The following is a 22800-nucleotide window of genomic DNA, read 5'->3' as shown; positions in this document are numbered from 1 at the left end:
CCGCTGCCCTCACTGGACTTGCACTTTAGTAAAGGAGAAAACAATAGAGGGAACATGAAAAAAACTGCTAAGCGTGCAAAGAAATTACCATGTACTAGAACTTCACCTATACACTCTCCCATCTAGGGTTGCTTTTTAATGGATTTAAGCACCAGTTACTGTGGGAGAAAAACAGAACTGCCCAGTTTTTTGTAATAGATTGAAAAGAGGACATTTAGGGCATCCTAAATGGACACGACAAAATACAGGCAAAAATGAACATGTCCTATATATGCAGGATGCTTGGCAACCCTATCTCCATCCTGACAACCATCCTACAATCCTATTTATATAGTTATATAAGTATATTACATATATTTACATAAATAATAAATCCTATGATCTCCACTGTACGAGTTAACAGACTCAGAGACACTGGGTGACTTGTTCAAGGACACAGAAATGGCAGAACTGGGAACCAAGCCCTCATCTCTCTGGCTCTAAAGCCTGGAATCTTTATACCATTCACTTTTCTTCACAGACAATGGAAGGTTTAGGGTCAAATTCCATTTTTTAAAAAAACAATTTATATATATGCCATGTCCCCGTGTAAATTACCAAGATTTTATTGTACATTATGTATTAATCTCTGCATTATTATTGCTTGTATATTTAAACTTAAAAAAAAAAAAACCCTACGGCAAAGACTAGGGACAATGCTAACATAGGGCAATTGTCACAGTGCTATGCTCAAGTATATGGAAGTCTTACATTGGTGACAAAATATATAGCTATCTCCTGTCCGTCATGAAAAAGTATAGACTGAAACAGAAATAGAACAAGTTAAAGATACTGCATAATGCCATGAAGTTTTAAGACAATGAAAACTAGATGTCATTAAACTCACCACTAACTGATGGTAACGGGCTGCATCAGAATCAGCCTGGGGAACTTCTGAACAAAGTTTCCTGGGATACATTTCCCAGTTTTCAACTTCAGAACTGCTCAAGAGTAGGGCTAGAATTAGTTTCAGGTGTTTCTAGTGTACAACAGACTTAAGAACTACTGACCTAGAGACATGTTCCATTTTAAAATTAATCAGAAGCAAGAGAGCACAAGCCAATTTAAAATATGTATGAGATGAGGGAGGACCCAATTCAGTAGCTTTCACCCAGCTACTGAAGCTGACATAAACACTTTACACAGCACTACACAAAAAAGTAGGACACTCATTATAGCAATTGATCACACACACTGTTCTACCATCTCGTTTCCCTGGTTCACAACGTAGGTTCTAAATTGATGACTTATTGACTTTTCAAACAATTAGACTCCATGCATCAGTGAGGTTGCCTGCTGCTTCTACGAAATCCACAAAGCCCCAACCATTTGTAACCCTCATGTATCTAGACATTACTGAGACAGAAGTACCAAGAAATATTTACTCATAAGATGCGCTGAGTTTTATTCTACATGGTGAGGAGGGGAAGTTGTGAACTACTATAGAGTTGCAATCCACAATTTGAAAAACTGATGCAGTTCAACACTTCACTTTATAAGAAAACTCAAGCCTAGGGGGATGTCATTTCACCATCTTAATCAAATCTTTTGTGTGACCTTTCATTTACCAAATTCCCACCGTGAAATCTTAACTCTTAACAATGTGACCCCAAATGACTTCCATCCCTAGGTTCTGCACTCTCTTACTGCAGGCTGACTGTAAGTCAGACTTGAAAGCCAAGATGAGCAGCTCCTTTGTCTAGTTATTACCTCTGACCAAGGCATAAGAATTCACTTAGACAAACAGCTTTCGTAACCTACCTAAAAATAGGCTAGTTCATAAATTTTCTAAACTGTTCTTCCCTGCTGTGAGCAGCCCTTGATCTTTGACTGTAAAACCTAGCAAACTTTGGCATGCTCTAATGTTAGTTTTATAGGTTACTGAAAACCTCTATAAATTTAGCATCATTTCTCAAATCTCAATAGTTTTCTCATTCTGAATGCTTGAACATTTAGGTCACAAATTGAAATAACAGCAGAAAAATACTCATCTTTAGGCAGGTTGTACGGTTACCACTTGGCAAGAAACAGACAAAAATTTAAACAGAGCATAAAAACACTTCAAAGCTTTATGAACTTTGAACTTAGCACACTTTCCTAAATTTTGGTGGTTCCAACTACAGGAAAACCAGACTCTAAAGATTTGAGATGATTTAAGCTAACTCAAAATTTTTCCAATTCCTGACATCAGTACTAGATTTATACTTTTATTATGGTAACATATAGTTGTTACAGTGAGATCTATAAACATATACAGAATTATTATATTTAAATTCATATAGAACAATATTTACATTTTTAAGTTACAGTTTTGAAATCAGAAGATGAAGTACAGCTTAAGTTTACGACAAAGAAAGAAAAACACAAAACAAAAAATAGACAAAGCTAACAGTAAAAATATAACTATCTGTTTTTGATACGTGGAAATGCTCAGAAAGCTACATCTTCTTAATCTGATTGTCCAAATCATTAAAATATGGATGATTCAGTGCCATTTTGCCAGAAATTCGTTTGGCAGGATCATAGACCAACATTTTCTGGAGGGGGGTGTGGGGAGATAAAAAAGAAAAAAGGTTTTGACTTAAGAAATGAACCATAAAAAAATAAAGCTTTAATTTTTCTACCAATAAGCCATAAGCTAATAATTTTAATAAAAATTACTACCAAATGAACATTTCCATTAGTTCAGTACCATACCACATAAATGTCTCAATCCTCCATACTTCACCCTCTAGCTCTTATTCCTTAAATCGTAGATACCTCAATAACCTCTTTCTGCTATAAATTATGCTTTAAGACACAAGCATTCTTAGTGAGATAGAGATAGTTTTAAAACCAGGACATAAATTTAAGAAAGATATCTAGTTAACTATATTTACTTTGAGAATTAAATGGCCATCTGAGTTATTTACAACATTCTTGAAATGGTGGCAATTAGCTATAGTGGTTTCTAATGTAGCTTCCATCAAGTTCCAAATAAAAACAAAACCAGAGCACAATGTGTTATAAACATAGTTAAAATGAGACACTAAATGAATGATGGTCAATCTAGTATTAAACTTAATTTACACATAACCAGAAAAGACTGCATAAAGTTTAATGCTGATCTTAAATTTTATCTTTAAGAAACATTAATCTTAAAGAAAATCAAATCAATAAGCAAACCAGACATACTTTTACTATCTAGTTACCCTTTGAGCTGCTATTACATATTTAGCACTATATTAAGTGCTTGACACATACCGTGTTACACAATCCTCACAACAAAGTATTGGTCCCATTTTACAATGAGGACACTGAGGCTCAGAGGTTAAGCGGCTTGCCCCAGCAATTCATAAAGCTAAGGAGTGGTAAAGCTTAAATGTGAAACCAAGTCTGATGTTTTACAGTAGTGGTTCTCATCTGGCTGAGATTCTGCCCCTCAGTGAACATTTGGCAATGTCTGGCATTTGGCAATTGTCACAACTGAGAGGAACACGCTACAGGCAGGTATAGGGCAAAGGACTGGAATGTTGTCAAATATCTTACAGTGTACAGGACCGATCCCATTAACAAAAAATGATCCAGTCCAAGATGTCAATACTAGCTAGACTAAGGAATCATGATTTACAGTATTTGAGTTTCATTGACTGAAGTGAAATTCTTTGTGTTCAAGAATTACAGAAGCTAAAAAGACAGATACGAAAGGCCTTCTAAGTCAAATCAACAATATTGATACATAAAATATCTGAATGACAGGTAAAGGACTTGGGATTTCACTGTAAGCAATTTGGAAATCTGAGCTGAATTTAGAGGCATAATGATTTATAAATTCTGAAAGGAGCCCAAAGACCAATTAGAAGATTTATAGGATAATATCACAATATTACATTAGCCAAGATTCATAAAAATTAGTTCCATCTAAAAGCTTAAGATTTAGGGGGCATCTGGGTGGCTCAGTTAAGTGTCTGACTTTAGCTCAGGTCATGATCTCACAGTTCATGGGTATGAGCTCCGTGTAGGGGGTCTGTACTACAGTTTGTGGGTTCAAGCTCTGTGTCGGGCTCTGTGGAGTTCTGCACCACTGGTGCAGAGCCTGCTTGGGACTCTTGCTCCCTCCCTTCTCTCTGACCCTCCCTCACTTGTGCTTTCTCTTTCAAACTAAATGTACTTAAAAAAAAATAAACAAAAGTTCGATATTTAGAGGCGCTAGAGTGGCTCAGTCAGCTAAGAGCCTGACTCTTGATTTCAGCTCAGGTCATGATCTCAAGGTTTACAAGATCAAGCCCTGGGTAGGGCTTTGCACTGACAGTGCAGAGCCTGCTTGGGATTCTCTCTCTGCCTCCCCCCCCCTCCCACGTGCACTCTCTCTCAAAATAAATAAACTTTTAAAAAAATAAACAAATAAGGGGCGCCTGGGTGGCGCAGTCGGTTAAGCGTCCGACTTCAGCCAGGTCACGATCTCGCGGTCTGGGAGTTCGAGCCCCACGTCAGGCTCTGGGCTAATGGCTCAGAGCCTGGAGCCTGTTTCCGATTCTGTGTCTCCCTCTCTCTCTGCCCCTCCCCCGTTCATGCTCTGTCTCTCTGTCCCAAAAATAAATAAATGTTGAAAAAAAAAATTTAATTAAAAAAAAAATAAACAAATAAAAGCTCAATATTTTTTTTTGTTATTTTTTTATTTTTATTTTTTTTAAATATATGAAATTTATTGTCAAATTGGTTTCCATACAACACCCAGTGCTCATCCCAAAAGATGCTCTCTTCAGTACCCATCACCCACCCTCCCCTCCCTCACATCCCCCCATCAGCCCTCAGTTTGTTCTCAGGTTTTTTTTTTTGTTTTTTTTTTTAATTTTTTTTTTTTCAACGTTTATTTATTTTGGGGACAGAGAGAGACAGAGCATGAACGGGGGAGGGGCAGAGAGAGAGGGAGACACAGAATCGGAAACAGGCTCCAGGCTCTGAGCCATCAGCCCAGAGCCTGACGCGGGGCTCGAACTCACGGACCGCGAGATCGTGACCTGGCTGAAGCCGGACGCTTAACCGACTGCGCCACCCAGGCGCCCCTGTTCTCAGTTTTTAAGAGTCTCATGCTTTGGCTCTCTCCCACTCTAACCTTTTTTTTTTTTTTTCCTTCCCCTCCCCCATGGGTTCCTGTTAAGTTTCTCAGGATCCACATAAGAGTGAAAACATGTGGTATCTGTCTTTCTCTGTATGGCTTATTTCACTTAGTATAACACTCTCCAGTTCCATCCACGATGCTACAAAGGGCCATATTTCATTCTTTCTCATTGCCACATAGTACTCCATTGTGTATATAAACCACAATTTCTTTATCCATTCATCAGTTGGACATTTAGGCTCTTTCCATAATTTGGCTATTGTTGAGAGAAAAGCTCAATATTTAAATACTGTTCTAAAAACAATTTTCCTAAAGCAGGCCTAGGACAATTTCTTTTTTATCCTAATAGATTTTTTTGGCCCTATTTTTAAAGAAAACAACTATTAGTTGAGAGTGGCAATGTAGTAGTAAATGCAATTTTTTTTTTTATAGTTACTGCTTTTTTTTTTTTTTGAGAGAGAGACTGAGAGAGAGAGAGAGAGAGAGAGAGCAGGGAAAAGGAGCAGAGGGAAAGAGATAATCTCAAGCAGGCTCCATGCTCAGTGCAGAGCCCTATGAGGGACTTGATCCCAAGGATCCTGGGGTCATGACCTGAGGTGAAATGAACAGTCAGACATTCCCCATGGATTTATAAGAATTACATTATTCCTCCTAACCTTTCTGATGTAGAAACAAGGCACAAAGTAAGAAATGAGAGTTCATGCAGTAAATGGCTTTAATAACTAAAAATATCAAGCAATAAGGAAAAACCTATGTCTCGGATAAATTAAAAAGCAGTACACACTGGGACAAAAAGTTAGAAGGGAAAGCCATTACACACCAGCAACTTAAATAAAGGTGTACTAACCCTGGCCTTGCCTTCACAGAGCATCTTCGTTATGTAAGATTAAAAAGCCAAACAAATAACATCTAATGCTGAATCCTCCTCTCAAAACCACTAATGTTTCTTGGTATCTAAAATGACGCTAGTAACATAATAAACATTAACAGTCATAACAGCTATGTGCCTAGCACAATATATATTGGCTTTCTATTTCCCAGGTAAAAGACAGGAATTGAGTACATTCAGAATCAATAATGTTGAAATCAGTATAAAGGGTCTTCTTACCGAGAGCAGATCCAAGCCATTTTCATCCAAGTTTTTGACATGCGATGCCAGACTTCCTGGTTTCCACTTGGGAAATGTATTCTTATAGTCCTGTAAAGATTCCACTTCTGGCCACACTTCATTATTGGGGGTGCCCAAAGCTCTAAAAAGCCAGAGAAAAACAAAAAAATTATTAAAGCATACATATAATCTTATTGTTATACATGTTGCCTTATTATTATTTCATCTGAAAACTTCTTAAAAGCTTAAATATAAGGCAAAAATACCTGAAAATTCTGAAGAGTTGATCAATTTCTGAATCCCCATGGAAAAGTGGTTTCTTAGTTGCTAATTCTGCAAATATAGTGCCTATACTCCAAATGTCAACTGGAGTTGAGTAGCGAGCTGAACCCAGCAGTACTTCTGGAGATCTATACCAGAGTGTCACTACCTATTACAAAGCAAATTTTTACACTGAATAAAAATACCTTTAAATAAATACATTAAAAATTTTTTTTACTTAAAAATTAAATTAAATATTAAATTTAAAAAATACATTAAATACCTAAATAAAAACATTTATATTTCAGTAGGACTATCCTTTAGAAAGTTCCATTAATTCCTCTGATAATATTGTTTGAAAGTCAATTAACTATACACAATATACTAAATGGAAGATAAATATTTCATTTCTAAGTTCTATTCATTAGGTTAAAAAACACTATACAAACATACCAACCCTTTTCTTGCTTTTCAAATCATTAGAGGAAAAGGATAAAAAAAAAAATAGTCAAGATAGCATTCACTTTTCAAAAAAAACAAAAAGGCAATTGATAATAAATTCAGCGTGGCACCGTACAAATGAATGAATACTGCTTACATGCTAACAATGTTAAGTCAGGGACTCCTGGGTGGCTCAGTCAGCTAAACGTCTAACTCTTGATTTCTGCTCAGGTCATGATCTCAGTTTATGCATGAGCTCAAGCCCGGTACGGAGCCTGCTTGGAATTCTCTCCCTCTCTCTGCCCCTACTCCACTAGCACTTGCTTGTGCTTTCTCTCAAAATAAACTTAAAAAAATAAAAACATAAGTCAAATAACAGTGGTCTAGGGCTAATCTATTATTTTACTATCTATAATTTGTCACGGCAAAAATATCATCTCTAACTTAAGCATCTGTTTAAGCCAATGGGAACCAAATAATCTTTATTTATACAGCTATGGGAAAAATAATAAAAAGGGATGATAAAAAGAAGCCAAGACATCTAACCAAATGAACACTGTTCTAAGTTTTGATTTGAAGATAGTCTTTGGGATCAGGGATAGACAACCCCACAGAAGACAGTTTTCCAGAAGCTCTCTACTATACAATTCAATATTCCCTTTCTCTCCAGAAATAACAAATGAAATGCCATGTCATCTGTATTAACACTGAAAAACGTTATAGTAGCTTCTAAATGTACCTGAAACAGTAACCCTTAGGTAAAAAAACCTGTCTTTTAACCAATTTGTGTACCAGATGATCCAAGCAGGAGACAAAAAAACACACAGGAGATTTGCATGGGTAAAGTTACTAAGAAAGATTCTTAACTAAGAGAGGGTTAGAATAAAGAGACTGACTAATAAGAAATAATAATTTCTAGAACTGTAGCAAGGATAACCCCTTCCTCCTGCAGTGCCTCTCCAACACCATCCACTGACATCACACCTGCTGGCAAAGAAATAATATTTAAAGGTCTGAGTTAGATTTTCACATAACATGCAGTGAAGGGTAAGTGTGGAGCTGAGAGGCAATAAATTAATCCTGCACAATGGAAACCTTTATTATTTCTTTCTTGACTTAAAAAACAAATACAGAAAACAACCCAGCAATCACACATACTCTAAAACACAAAAACCACTATTCTACATACCTCATGTGTATATACTCTAATAGGTATTCCAAAAGCTCTGGCGAGGCCAAAATCAGCCAATTTAATTGTTCCTTTGTCATCAATCAATAGATTTTGAGGTTTTAAGTCTCTGTGCAAAACTCTTCTGGAGTGGCAAAACACAATCCCTTGTAGAATTTGGTACAAGTAACTCTGGAAGAAGGAAACATAAGTTAGAAACTTAACTGTACCACACAATAATTTTCTAAATAATCTTCGTGGGTTTGTTTCAAAGATATAAGAAATTATAATGCAGGTAAACAATTTAACTGCCACAAAAGCTTTCAGGCCATTTGAGACTAGCAAGCAGCATTTGGGGGGAGAAGCCCACTGATATGCTAAGATATTCACCTTATGGACACATCCATATGAACTCATTTAGTCTTCTACTATTTTTCATCTCTCATTCTTTTTTCATCTCTTATTCTTAAGTCCCAATTAGTTTTCTGTATAGAAAGTTTTTTAAACTTTTATCTATATACTTATAGCAACTCTAATTTTATTAAGATTTGTCGGGGCACCTGGGTGGCGCAGTCGGTTAAGCGTCCGACTTCAGCCAGGTCACGATCTCGCGGTCCGTGAGTTCGAGCCCCACGTCAGGCTCTGGGCTGATGGCTCAGAGCCTGGAGCCTGTTTCTGATTCTGTGTCTCCCTCTCTCTGCCCCTCCCCCGTTCATGCTCTGTCTCTCTCTGTCCCAAAAATAAATAAACGTTGAAAAAAAATTAAAAAAAAAAAAAAAAGATTTGTCCATCTCTATTTCTTATTACATATTCATTTCCTCTTTAGAAACCCTGGTCACAGATTCCAAAAGAAATAACAAACAGGATATTATGATTATATATTTAAATAGAGACAATTATTGTAACATGCTATTTATTAGTTCAGAGAAAAGTATTATACAAGACAGGTGTTGCCAAGACAACGTAATTGTCATTTGAAGCAACATGAATATTACAGAAATCTGAAGTATAAATAGTGACAATATTGACTTATAAAGTTCAAAATTATAAAATAATACATAAAATCAACTGTTGGAACAAATGGCTAACCATTAAGATCCCTAGTTCTTTATACCAAAATAAAACTTTGATCCATCCACACAATTTAAAACAAACAAAAGGGAGGTGTGGCAACCTACTAAAAAATATTGTCAAGTACTGTTCTAGCATACACGATGTTTGAAAGACATATAAGCTAAAGTCCAAAAGTTATGTATAAGACTGTTAAATATATGATAAAAATTATTAACGGTATATGCCATTAACAAGTCAAAACAACAAAAGAAAAAAGGAATAAAGGGAGTATTATCAACATGTTAGCAAAAAGGACCTTAGAGACCAGTGAAAAAATATCCTAACAGAAACATCAATGAAGATGTTTATAAGTGGCTAAAAAATGAAAAATTATTAAATGAGATACAAAATATTTGCCTTTTTCACATGATGGACTGATAAAATATTTAAAAGATTGATAAAGCTAGGTACTAAAACAGTAACTGTTACCCACCACAATGAGTAAACTGCTACAAGTCTTTGGAGGGCAACTGGCACTATCATGATTTTAAATGTAAATAAACATCTTCAACTCATTGATTCAAGTTATAAGAACTTATCCTATAAAATTGCAAATGAAGATCAATATACATAAGGATTCACTGCAGCATTGTTCCTAAGAGCATGAATCACCAAGCTGGAAAACAATTTCAATGTTTATTAGTATGGAACTGGTTTAAATAATCAGATCAAACATTTAGGTAAACAGGTAAGGCTATATGTTGAATGTTTCACAGTAAAAGGGTTTTACAGTTTTGTAAAACAGCGTATGTATGTACACAAAGTTGACATGCAAGTGTCTGTAAGACTATTAAAAAACTAACAATGGGTACCTACCTCAGAGAAGTGGTTTGGTAGAGTTAGTGTAAAGATAAGACATATCCACATATACACTTCAGTGCTTTTAAAAAAATTATACATTTATAATTTAGAAATTATACATTTATAATATAGAAATGTCTATTGTAAATTAACCAAAACATTCAAAACCAGAATAAAATAAAACCACTTGCCATCATTACCTTACCCCAAGCTTTTGTTACATTGTTTCACATATATCTGACCCTCAAATAAAGACCAAAACATCCTAGCTTCCAACAATGGAATACATACCTACTGGTTTTGTTGTCTCAGGCACAACTTTTCACTCTACAACTAGAAGCAGTATCTAGTAATAAAAGGGGTAACAATCTAACCTATAGACTGTGGAAAAAAAATCTTCCTAGTTCTACTTCCTAACACTCTTTCCAAGGATGTTTCCCCCAAAACACAGGAACTTCTACAGAATAGACCCTTTACACTCACAATGGATAAATACTAATAAACTTAAGTAAGCTTTTTACCTTAACAAGTGAAGATTCCATGAACTGACCAGGAGGGATGGAATCTAAGTATTTCTTGAGATCCATGGAAAGGAATTCAAAGATGAGATATAACCTGGAATCTTGCATAAGCACATCCTGAAGACTGAAAAACAAAACAATTATATGGAAAAAAATATCTACGAAACATTTTTGACCTCTCACAAAATTAAACTTCCAAAAACTTAACAGTGGCTATCACAGAAAGTGAAGCTTTAAGAAATGTTCTGTAACAACAAAAAGTACATACTGTTTTGGGAAAGAAGAGATGGTAGCTTCCCTAGTAATGAAAACCTTAGTTCTAAACTAGAATTTGAGAAAGGACTCTCAGGGCAGCAACTGAAAATTACGTAATATTATACAGAAGGTACTAACTGTCAAACCACTTCTATTACAAAAGAACATTTCTAGGTTGACTACTTGTTGCTCAGAGTTTGTTTTTTCATTGAAGTGAATTACAGAAATAAATTTTAAAATTTATTAGGAACCCTTAACAGTTGCTCATTGTCTCCAACCCCAGAAGAATGCAATTTAACCATAACTTGGCCTGTTAGGAAACACCCTCCCTCCCCGCCAATACCAATCCAAATAGTTAAAAGAAAGAAAAACACTTTTCTTTCTCATCTGACAGAACTACCTGTCTTAGGACTCTGATTAAGAGGTCTTCAAGGACCAAAGCTCAGACTGGTATAGGTGATAAAGGTGTGTGAAAAAGGACTTTTTTCTCCCTTGGTTTACCTTGAGTTTTCAGCTCCCAATACTAATCTCTTATCACCCTGCTCCTGTTTTAACAGCCCATGTTTCCTATGCCTGGCACCCCCAATTAACAAAAATAGTAGGGTTCTCTTCTGCTCAGCAATTAGACCAGATATTAAGCAAATGTAAAAATTTCTACGTTGAAATTCACACTTGAAATAGTATGCGGAAAATGGTTTAAATTCAAATATACCATACCTGACTATATTTGGATGACGAAGTTCTTTTAATAGAGAAATTTCCCGAATCGCAGTACTAGGAACCCCTTCCTCTTCACTTTCTAGTCTGATTTTCTTCATGGCTACCACTTGACCTGTAGTTTTGTGTCTACCCTTATACACAACTCCATAGGTACCTGAAATAGACAAAGTAAATGTCTACTATACGACACCCTCCACAAACTAAGATTTTACAAAATGACTCATCTTGTAAAATGTCACGTGATAGAAATGTCTACTGTGACCAGCTAGGAAGTATCATACTCATGATGATACTCTCATCACTTCCAAAAAGAAATTGCAGGTAACTACAACCTATCACATCTATAGTTTAGAAATAAAGTTCATGTAGTCATCACAATTTTCCCATACATTTAAATAACAATTTCCCAGCACATTTTAGAGAAGAAAACAGATCCTTTGCAGATCGAAATTTATCTCTTTTCAAATATCCAATCTAACAATAAAGCGGGCATAAAATACAGGGTGAGGATTTGGGCTGAGGAATTATTAACAGGAGTCACTGTGACACTTTCAGAAAACTTTGTATAGACTGCTTTATGCATATCAAATACATACTCAACCCTTATCTAAAAAAGAATGGGGCTAAAATAGTTTATTAAATATTTATTAAATATGGGGCACCTGGGTGGCTTAGTCGGTTTAAGCATCTGACTTTGGCTCAGGTCATAATCTCAAGGTTCATGAGTTCAAGCCCAGCATCAAGCTCTCTGCTATCAGCACAGGGCCTGCTTCAGATCCTCTGTCTCCCGCTCTCTCTGCCCTTCCACTGCTCATGCTTTCAGTCTCTCAAAGATAAACAAACATTACAAAATATATATTTATAAAATCTATTAAAGTTCACAATATCTACTATATAGTAGGAAAGCCTCCCACCCATTCTGAAGTTAACAAGAACACTGATTTGTATATATATAGGCTTCAGATAAGGAGTAACAATGTCAATATAAGGGATCTTGGGCAGGAGAAGGATGGATACAGAGGACAGAAGTGGCAATATTAAGGGAGGCAGATTAGTTGATTTAAAAAGTTCATATACAGGACACATTTAGTCCCCAGATTTAGTGCGTTTTAAAACTGGAGTGGGAGGGGTGCCTGGTTCAGTAGGTGAAACATGTGACTCTTGATCTCAGGGTCATGAGGTCAAGCCCCATGATGGGTGTGAAGCCTACTTAAAATTAAAATAAACAGGGGCACCTGGGTGGCTCAGTTAGGGATTCGATTTTGGCACAGGTCATGATCTCGCAGTTTGCAAGTCCGAGCCCTAAGTTGGGGTCTGTACTGACAGCTCAGAAGCTGGAGCTTGTTTTGGATTCTGTGTCACCCACTCTTTCTGCCCCTTCCGTGCTCATGCTGTCTCTCAAAAATAAACATTAAAAAAAAATTTTCAAATTAAAATAAATAAATAAAATCTTAAATAAATACAATCTTTAAACTGGAATTGGAAAATTTAGGGGGATCCTGAACTGCTTGACTATACATAAAATTTTACTGAATACCTTATTATTCTTCTGTAACATCAGTATAACTTCAAAAGTGATTAGAGTACATTTTTCTAAAGAGATCTATTCTAGTTTTTACTAGTTTCTCCAAAGGTAGCAATGTTTTTAAAAAGGCTAAGAACTACTATCAAATTATCTACTGGCTTAATTAGATTATTAGAGATGGTTTGGTGAGTGGCAAACTGATGTTATATAAACTTTGTTCTAATTTTGTTTTAAGATTTTATTTTTGAGTAATCTCAACACCCAACATAGGGCCTGACCTCATAACCCTGAGATCCAAAGTTGCATACTCTACCAAGTGAGCCAGCCAGGATCCCCTAATTTTGTTTTAAAGAGAAATTCTAGGGGTGCCTGGGTAGTTCAGTTAACTGACTTAGGCTCAGGTCATGATCTCATGGTTCGTGAGTTCAAGCCTCATGTCAGGCTCTGTGCTAATGGCTCAGAGCCTGAAGCCTGCTTCAGATTCTCTCTGTGTGTGTGTGTGTGTGTGTGTGTGTGTGTGTGTGTGTGTGTGTACGCGCGCCTCCCCCACTCATGCTCTGTCTCTCTCAAAAATAAACATCCAAAAAAAATTTTTTTTTAATTCTATACAATAGTGGGTCTTCCTAAATACTGGTGTCATTTTAAAGACAGAATTTGACTAAAGAGCCATTTCACATTATTTTGATTAAATCTGGATTAACTGTCACTCTTGGACGACCAAAGTCATTCCAGATTTTAAAAACCTCAATTTTATGGATCTTTACAACCATCTTTAAAAATTGGTAACTTTCTGTACACTTAAAATCTGTCCATTTTTTGGGTATAAATCATACTTGCATCAAAAAACACAAAAGTAGTTAAGTCAGAAGCACAATCACCTGGCACACTGTGAAAGCAGACTCAGGAAGAATCATCACTTGCATAAATATAAGCAGTTAATGGTAAATTCAGGACTAAATTTTTCCCCCTAATATTCTTTCTTTCCTTCAAGTGTACAACCTCATCAAGGTCTAAAATTTACTCATAACAATTAATTAACTTATAGCCAACACTTAGTATTTACCCAATTTTAGAAATCACAAGTGCTCTATGGTTCTCTTCTTTCTCTTTTTGAGCCATTACCCCTCATAACTACTGGTACAGAGCTCTAGTTAAACAGACCAGAATGATTCTACTAGGCAATTACCAAAAATTATTTATAAGATGCATGCATGGTATGTACTCTGAAATGAATTAAACATTATTAAATTTTTAAAAATGTTATAGTCAAAGTTATGGAGACTCTAAATGCTAAGCACAAAACCTTTATGTAACACATGTTTATTGAGTGAATAAAGGCCAAGTTAGGTCCCACATCATGGATATAGCTACCATGATCCAAAAAGATGTTTTCTCATGATAGAGTTCAAAAACTAAAGTGACAACACTCAGATCTTTGTAATTTAGAAGAAACCAGAAAATGTCTTTGTAATAACTGAAATAAGAAAAGTCTATATTTAAGAAATGAATCAGGTTGTCAAAAACTAAAAGTGTTGGGGCGCCTGGGTGCTCAGTCGGTTGAGCGTCGGACTTCGGCTAAGGTCATGATCTAGCGGTCTGTGAGTTCAAGCCCCGCGTGGGGCTCTGTGCTGACAGCTCAGAGCCTGGAGCCTGCTTCGGATTCTGTGTCTCCCTCTCTCTCTGACCCTCCCCCGCTCATGCTCTGTCTCTCTCTGTCAAAAATAAATAAAACATTAAAAAAAAATTTTAATAAAAAAAACCTCAACGTGTCAAGATAGAAAAGGTAGGGGAACTATTCTAAGTTAGAAAAGATTAAGGAGATATCAATCACTAAATGAAATGCAGAACACTGACTAGATCTTCAGAAGATACATGCAGAAGTATTCGAAGTAAGACATATCTGCAGCCACCCTGGAAAACAGTATGGAGGTTCCTCAAAAGTTAAAAATAGAACTACCCCTCAACCCAGCAATTGTGCTACTTGGTATTCATCCAAAGGATACAAAAATGTTGATTTGAAGGGGCACATGCACCCCAATGTGTATAGCAGCACTATCAACAATAGCCAAAGTATGAAAACAACCCAAATGTCCATCAACTGACGAATGGATAAAGCATTTGTGGTATACATATGTACAACGAAATAATATTCGGCAATGAGAAAGAATGAAAGATTGCCATTTGCAACAATATGGATGGAACTAGAGTATATTATACTAAGTGAAGTCAGTCAAAGACAAATATCAGGATTTCACTCATGTAGAATTTAAGATACAAAACAGATGAACATAAGGGAAGGAAAGAAAAAATAAGACAAAAACAGAGAGGGGGGCAAATCTCAAGAGACTCTTAAATACAGAGAACAAACTGAGGGTTGCTGGTGGAGTGTTAGGTGGGAGAAGGGCTAAAGGGGTGAGGGGCATTAAGGAAGACACTTATTGGGATGAACAGAGGGTGTTAAATGTAAGTGATGAATCAGTAAATTCTATTCCTCAAATTATTATTACACTCTGTTAACGAACTTGGATTTAAATTAAAAAAATAAGTAAAGCACACCACTACAACTTACTTTACACTGGTCAACAGAAAAACAATATGCTAAAACACAGATAATAAAGTAAATGTGACAAAACTAACATCTTGGTAAAAGGTATTACAGGTTTATTAAATTTATCTTTCAACTTCTCTGTATGTTTGGAAATAAAATAAAAAGTTGAGGGAAAGAAATTTAACTTTTCAAATCAGTACTATAATGTTAAAATTTGACCAGGTATCTGGCAAAAAGCAAAAGAAAATACTGTGTGAAAGATATCATCTAGGCCTTAAATTATTTGTACAATTTATTTTTTCAAAAACAATGTCCACCAAAGGGGCACCAGGGTGGCTCAGTCAGTTGAGCGTGTCCGACTTCAGCTCAGGTCATGATCTCACAGCTCGTTGAGTTCAAGCCCCACATCAGGCTCTGTGCTGACAGCTCAGAGCCTGGAGCCTGCGTCGGACTCTGTGTCTCCCTCTCTCTTCCCCTAACCCATTCACATTCTGTCTCTGTCTCTCTCAAAAATAAATAAACAGAAAAAAAAATTTAAGAAAAAAAAATGTCCACCACATAATCTAAAACTGCCAGACACTGGAGTAGTCAAAACAATACAAGCCAGAAAAAGAAACAGGAAAAAACACTAAGGGAAACTGATGTTATTATCAAATATTTGACTACATCCAATAGTGCTGGACACTACTGCCAGGCACTGTTCAAACAGCTGTGAACAAGACAAAATCCCAAACCTCACAAAGCTTACTTACAGTGTAGCAAAGAAAAAGGATATTAAGGAAAACAAATTGAAAGAATTGCCATTGCCAAAGGCAATGAACAAGGCATATGAGGAGGTATCATGTAGAAGAATTGGGGAGGCTTGTAACTCCAGTAAATAGACTACATTTCAGATTACGCTCTGAACCACTTCTATTTGTAGTAGCAATTACAGTACCTTCCTCAAGAGTCAAATCTGTAGTCTCTTGCATGTTAGGAGTTCCAGAGTTTCAAAGAAAAACACATTTACACAAAAAGACTGTTTCTTTTTATTCCAAACTAAAAATCAGAACTCATTAAATTCTCTGAAGACTTAAGAAAAACTCAAAGCAGAAAACATTAAGTCTGTTAATCAAACCTATTTTTAACTCAGAAACAAGACTAGCTTAGTTGACCAGGTGTTAATAAAGTATCTAAGTGATTTTTTTAAAAAATCATCTAACATTTGTAAGTTAAGAACAAGAATCAATCTCTAACCCAACCACCACCCAAACATATCATTAGTATCTTACTAAATTCTTTCCAGTATTCTGCCCTTGGCTTTTTAGTAGTACTCCTTGTACAAGTATAGTTTTGGAGAACACTAACAATACACTAGTCAGAAACATCCCTGAAACAGAATCTACATACATAGGGGTACCTATGTCGGTTGAGCATCTGACCTTTGATTTCAGCTCAGGTTGTGCATTTTCTCACGGTTCCTGGAATTGAGCACCGAGTTGTACCAAAGCAGAGCCTGCTTGGGATTCTCTCTCCCTCTTTCTACCCCTCCCCTGCTCATGCTCTCAAAAATAAAAAAAATAAAATAAAAAAACAAAAAACAAACCCTATATAAATTAGACTCTAATAGTATAAGTTGTACCATTTATTCCTATAGAGTTTAGAATGTTAATACCAAGACTTTTATATAGAAACTTAGATGCTCTTGGGGCGCCTGAATGGCTCAGTCAGTTAAGCATCTGACTCTTGATTTTAGCTCAGGTCATGACCTCAGGGTTTATGGGTTCAAGCCTGCATAAGGCTTTGATGCTGGCCGAGCAGAGCCTGTTTGGGATTCTCTCTCCCTCATGTCTCTCCCTCACTCACATGTTCTCTATCCTTCTCTCTCAAAAATAAACAAACTTTAAAAATTAAAAAAGAAAGTTAGATTTTATGTTGGGGGGAAAAAGGCAAAGGGATATTTTTACCCATCACTTATGCCATATAAACATTCTTTAAAAACTTTAATGAAAGTACTACAGAAAGGGAATGAATAATTATACATAAGAGTTATTGGTTTAGAATTGTTTAAACATGTAAACAAGACAGATCATTTAAACCTAGGGAAACTATATAGAAAACTTATTTAAATTGGCTTAATAGCCTATTATAGCAGCTTAGAAAGTTTAGGTAAAAATATTTACCTTAAAAACAATTGTAGGAGATTAAAAGTACACTGTTAAACCTAATTCTACTGCCCTAACCTTTCCCAACACACATACGAGTTATCAACAGTCTTCTCAAATTACAAATACTGCTTTAAGTGTTTCATATTTAAGATAATTGGGGGGAAGAGGGTTGCCAGGTAATCATATCAGAATAATTTCAATTCTCTTGGATATGAACATTTTTGTGTTTAAGTTACCATGTAAAGAACATATAATTAATGCACATTAGCACAGGATACCATAAAGATTTGATTTTAATATTTACATGTCTTTATGTCACAGATGTTATAAGCATTACAAAATCCTTTTTTAAAACTTGGGTATTAAAAACACTCACCTTCTCCGATTTTCTCTATTTTGGTATAGTCTTCCATAGTTAATCGTAGATATGGTAGATCCTGGAATGAGAGGAAAAACTAATTTGATCACATGATCACCTGCCACTATAACTCAAAAGGTGGTTTAAAGTTTGTAATGAGATACAATGTGTAAAGCATTTTCCACAGTCTCTAGTACAGTGTTAATTTCCCATTAATATTAGTTACGTTAAAACAACACTTACAGGGCACCTGGGTGGCTCAGTCAGTTAAGTGTCCAACTTTGGCTCAGGTCATATCTCGGTTACTGAGTTGAGCCCCAGGGCAGTCTCAGTGCTTGCTGACAGCAAAGAGCCTGCTTGGGATTCTCGGTCTCCCTCTCTCTCTGCCCCTCCCACACATATTTGCCTGTGTGCTCTCACTCTCAAAATAAATAAACATTAAAAAAACCAAAACACTTATAAAGGAAAGGACTTCTGCAATTAAGATTTTCCCACCTTTCTTGGCTCTTAAAACATCAGAAGTATTTGTGTATCTTAACCAGTATAGTAGTTGCTTCTTCCAAACAAATTAACACTCAAATTTAGACACAAACTCATGTATACACCCCAAACAAAAAACAAAAGTATGTTCTCTTTACGTAACACTTCTAAGAAGCACCAATGTGTGCTAGTTATACACCCAAACATTTCCGTAAATAATATTTGACTGAATTTGTACCGCTTGATATTTTTTTGAAGAGAATTCAAAAGAAACATTTATTTTTTTTTAATTTTTAACATTTATTCAGTTTTTGAGAGACAGAGCATGAGTGGAAGAGGGGCAGAGAGAGAGGGGAGACACAGAATCCAAAGTAGGCTCCAGGCTCTGAGCTGTCAGCACAGAGCCCCACGCGGGGCTTGAACTCACCAACCGCTAGATCATAACCTGAGCCAAAGTCGGATACTTAACCAACTGAGCCACCCAGGCGCCCCAAGAAACAGTTTTTAAAGACACAAGTAGCAGGACGCACAGCTGGCTCAGTCAGAAGAGTGTACAATTCTTAATCTCAGGGTTGTGAGTTCCAGTCTCATGTTGGAAAGAGCACATTTCACTCACACACTCACACACACACACACACACACACACACTGGGTGCAGAGATTACTTAAAAATCTTAAAAAAAAAAAAAAAAGACACCAGTAGGGAGCTAATGTGGCCATACTGCTCACCCATTAGCAAGACCGTTTTAATGTCTGCTAAAATGCTGACAAGACACTCAAAACTTCCACAGCTGAGAAGTTTGCCGATGAAACATAACTTCAGAAGCCCAAATCATAATTCCCTTGATTTCCTAACACACTCCTCTCCTCACTGATAAGATCATATATGTAAAGGTGACTCTGAGTGACACTTTAAGTTCTATTTCTCACATTCATCTGCAAAATTATCCCAGAAGTAGAGACAAATCTTTTTAAATGAACAAAAAATTGCACTACATTGTCATGAGGGCCAATCTTAAATATTTTTTATTTTAATGTTACAAAATAGCAATAATTAGGATAATTGCCTTTTTTTTTTTTTACAATATCCAGATTTAATATGCCTAATGAACAATAAGACTTCGAGCTCTCTTTGAACAAATGGCTAAAACTTCAATTTCAAAGTTGGGTTTAATTACCCTCCCTCCATTTTCCTGTTTGTAACAGTTTAAAATAAAGGATGTCACTTTAAAATGCCTTTCGAATATCTTCTGGGGCTGCGTACTAGCAGCAGGATGTAAAATGCCAATGGCTTCATCTCCTAGCCAGAGACCTCCAGGTCTTTAAAGGAAGCGGGACGTGCACATGACCAACTCTAGTATTAAATAAAAATACTAACACACATACATATTTGTATCTATCTCTACGCATTTCTTAGCTTTCCACTTTGCATTGTACGTAACAGCCACCAAGCATAAAATTAAAACGAAAAATATCCAAATTCCCTCTGGCTCTATGCCTCGGCCAAGTGTTTTTAAGCGCCTTGGGTGCACAAGGGCCCTGGGCACGGAGGCAAGTCCGAGAAGGCCCACAGGTTAGTTCGGTGTTCCGGGACGGCCTGGGTTTGGGAACCGGCGTGGGTATCTGGCCCCGGAGCCGTCTGGCCTTCCGCCCCCGAAGGCTAGAGCAGGACGCACAGGGGACAGGCCGGAGCCGCAGGGCCTAAGACGGAGCCTGGCACTCCGCGTCGTCGAACCAATGCAAGGGTTTGGCTTCAACCAAGACCCGAAAGCCTCCTCAGCCAGGTCGGCGGCATTTTTCCGGAACAGCCGACCGCGACCCCTGACTGCAACTCCGAGGCCAGGGCAGCCCCAGCCCTCCCCGGTGTACGTCCGCTGGGTCTGGGCTCCCGTGAACCTTCCTGGAAAGCCGGGGCCAGGCCCGGAGCCGAGTGGAGGCCCGGCCTAGTCTCCACAGGCCCGGCCTGGCCCCGCGCAGACCCCCGCTGCCCAGCCCGGCCTCCTAGTACCACCCGGTTCCTCAGCACTCCTTCTCGGGGGCCTCCGAGCCGACCCCCGCCGAGCACACACCCCGTAGGCATGACCCTGACCTCAGCAACTCTACCCGGCTTATTATCCCACGACGAAAGCGGCAGCAGCTACCACGTCAGCGTCGCTCTCACCTCAACTTCCAAGAGCCAGCTTTGGAGTTAAGTGCAAGCTGTTTCAAACTCACCGCGCTAAAGGGTCCGGGGCCCACCAATCAGATAGCCCGTAGACTTTCAAAGGAGCCAATCGGAGCCCAGCCACGCTTGGGCGGGCCTTCCCGGGTGGCTAAAGCGCGAAAAAAAATGGAAAGGGCGGCTGGAGAAAAAGCAGGAGGGCGGGCGCCAACTGAGTCTTAGCGCAGGCGCTTTCATTCAGCCCAGAAGAGTGTCGTCCTACTGTTTCTAGTCGTCGGAAATCTACCGTTCACCCTGGGTCGGGTACTTCCCCTTCCAGTATTGGCAAAAATAAAACTTTTTGCACTCAAAGTGATACTACATATACATTTAGATTCCATTACTTTCACTTCTAATACTTAAAGCTAGCGTATATTTATGTGTTTCTAAGTCGGTGATTTTCCAGCTAGGCCAAAGAAGGAGCACATTTCACACATGCATGCATACACATACATATATGGATATATAGATATATGTATATATATGTATGTGTGCATATATGTATATATGCATACACACACACACACAGATATATATACAGATATATTCACTTTCTAAAATGTTTAGTGCTTTATTAAAGATTGCATTTATTTAAAAATTAAAAACAGGGGCTCCTGGGTGGCTCAGTCAGTTAAGGGTCTGACTTAGGCTTGGTGAGTTCGAGCCCTGCATGGGCTCTCTGCGGTCAGCACAAAGCCCGATTTTGGATCCTCTGTCCCCCTCTCTCTCTGCTCCTCCCCCTCTTGCTCCCTGTCTCTCTCAAAATAAATAGATAAAACTTTAAAAAAATTAAAATTTAAAATTAAAAAGTTTTAAGTTAAAAACAAAATTTTACATTTTTAATTTTAAAATATTTTCACATCAGAATTTTAGTTGATTTTTTTAAAACCAAAAATTCACAATTCCATGAAAGGAAAAAAAAAAAGATCTAAATTATACTTTAAATAATCCAGTATCCAAAACTTTCTCTTTCATTGCCCTCCACCATATTCTTAAGAGAAATTTCTGCACTTGAACTATCTTTAAGTCTTTAAGAAAATATGAGTAAAATAGAACTAGGAATAATAAGAGTCCCTTAGTAAGAATTTCTCTTTGGCCTACCCTTAATGGGATGTAGAAGAAAGAGTGACTACCGTGAAATCTACAAATATGTATTAGAAGACTCAGATTATGGGGTGCCTGGGTGGCTCAGTTGGTTGAACGTTAGACTCTTGATTTCAACTCAGGTCATGATCTTAGGGTATGTGAGTTCAACCATCAGGTCAGGCTCTACACTGGCAGCAAGAAGCCTGCTTGAGATTCTCTGTCTCTCTCTCTCTCTCTCTGCCCTGCATGCTCATGCTCTCTCTCAAAAACAAATAAATAAACTTAAAAAAAAATAAGACCCCAATTAGATGCTCTTATAGATAGCACATTTACTAAAATTGGAATGACACAGAGAATATTAGCATGGCCCTTGGGTAAAGATGACATGTTCCATATTAAAAAAAAAAAAAAAGCAGCAGCAGCAACAGCACCAGATTAGGGTAAAGAATAGAGGTAGTTTATCACATGCATTTAATTTAAGTGTTTAGTACCTTTTTACACAGTGAGCAGTTTGTGTCATCTGGCACTATTTGTGGTACTAATGCACGGCCTTGACAATGTTATGCTCCTAGGTGGCAGAGCATTTGGGATTCACAGTGGAGGTAGAGGGTTGTGAAATCTCTGCCTGAACCTAAGAACTTTTAAAACTTACTTTTAAAATCCCAAACTCACATTCTAAATGAAGACTGACTACCCCAGAGAAAGCTTTAGAGAAGAAGACTGTTCTCTGCCAGTTCAGGGTACTGATTTTAATGAGAGTATATATATACATATACATATACATATATATGTTTCTGGGAAGCCTCAGCAAAGCATTCATTTTATAGCATCTAAAAACAGCTGGTAATTCATTATATCCGTTTTACATTCAGCATAAAGAAGACCACAAGCTTCCACAGCTGTGATGCTAGATTTTTCAATTTAACTCA

General features: G+C 37.2%; 1 protein-coding gene and 1 non-coding gene across 4 annotated transcripts; one reads left to right on the top strand and one right to left on the bottom strand.

Moving 5' to 3' along the window:
• Positions 1–2233: 2233 nt before the first annotated feature.
• CDK1 (cyclin dependent kinase 1) lies at positions 2234–20798 on the bottom strand. 3 transcript variants are annotated; one of them, XM_047825965.1, is made up of 8 exons: positions 20675–20798; positions 18125–18185; positions 11526–11682; positions 10554–10677; positions 8140–8310; positions 6515–6678; positions 6249–6390; positions 2234–2576 (listed from the first exon to the last, which is right to left on the bottom strand). In XM_047825965.1, the coding sequence occupies exons 2-8, from the start codon at positions 18159–18161 to the stop codon at positions 2478–2480; spliced, it is 894 nt and encodes a 297-aa protein (XP_047681921.1). In that variant the 5' UTR covers positions 18162–18185; positions 20675–20798; the 3' UTR covers positions 2234–2477. The 3 variants fall into 3 exon arrangements, with proteins under 3 accessions (XP_047681921.1, XP_047681923.1, XP_047681922.1); XM_047825967.1 differs by having other exon boundaries at positions 20747–20792; XM_047825966.1 differs by having other exon boundaries at positions 20689–20764.
• Positions 20799–22179: 1381 nt separating this feature from the next.
• Positions 22180–22286, top strand: LOC125148516 (U6 spliceosomal RNA). The gene has a single exon (XR_007145599.1). It is a non-coding gene; the product is annotated as a U6 spliceosomal RNA (small nuclear RNA).
• The last annotated feature ends 514 nt before the right edge of the window (positions 22287–22800 follow it).

Source organism: Prionailurus viverrinus, chromosome D2, assembly GCF_022837055.1.
Source record: "Prionailurus viverrinus isolate Anna chromosome D2, UM_Priviv_1.0, whole genome shotgun sequence".
Lineage (NCBI taxonomy): Eukaryota > Metazoa > Chordata > Mammalia > Carnivora > Felidae > Prionailurus > Prionailurus viverrinus.
Note: the sequence above shows the minus strand (reverse complement) of the source record. Positions and strands in the feature narration are given on the sequence as shown.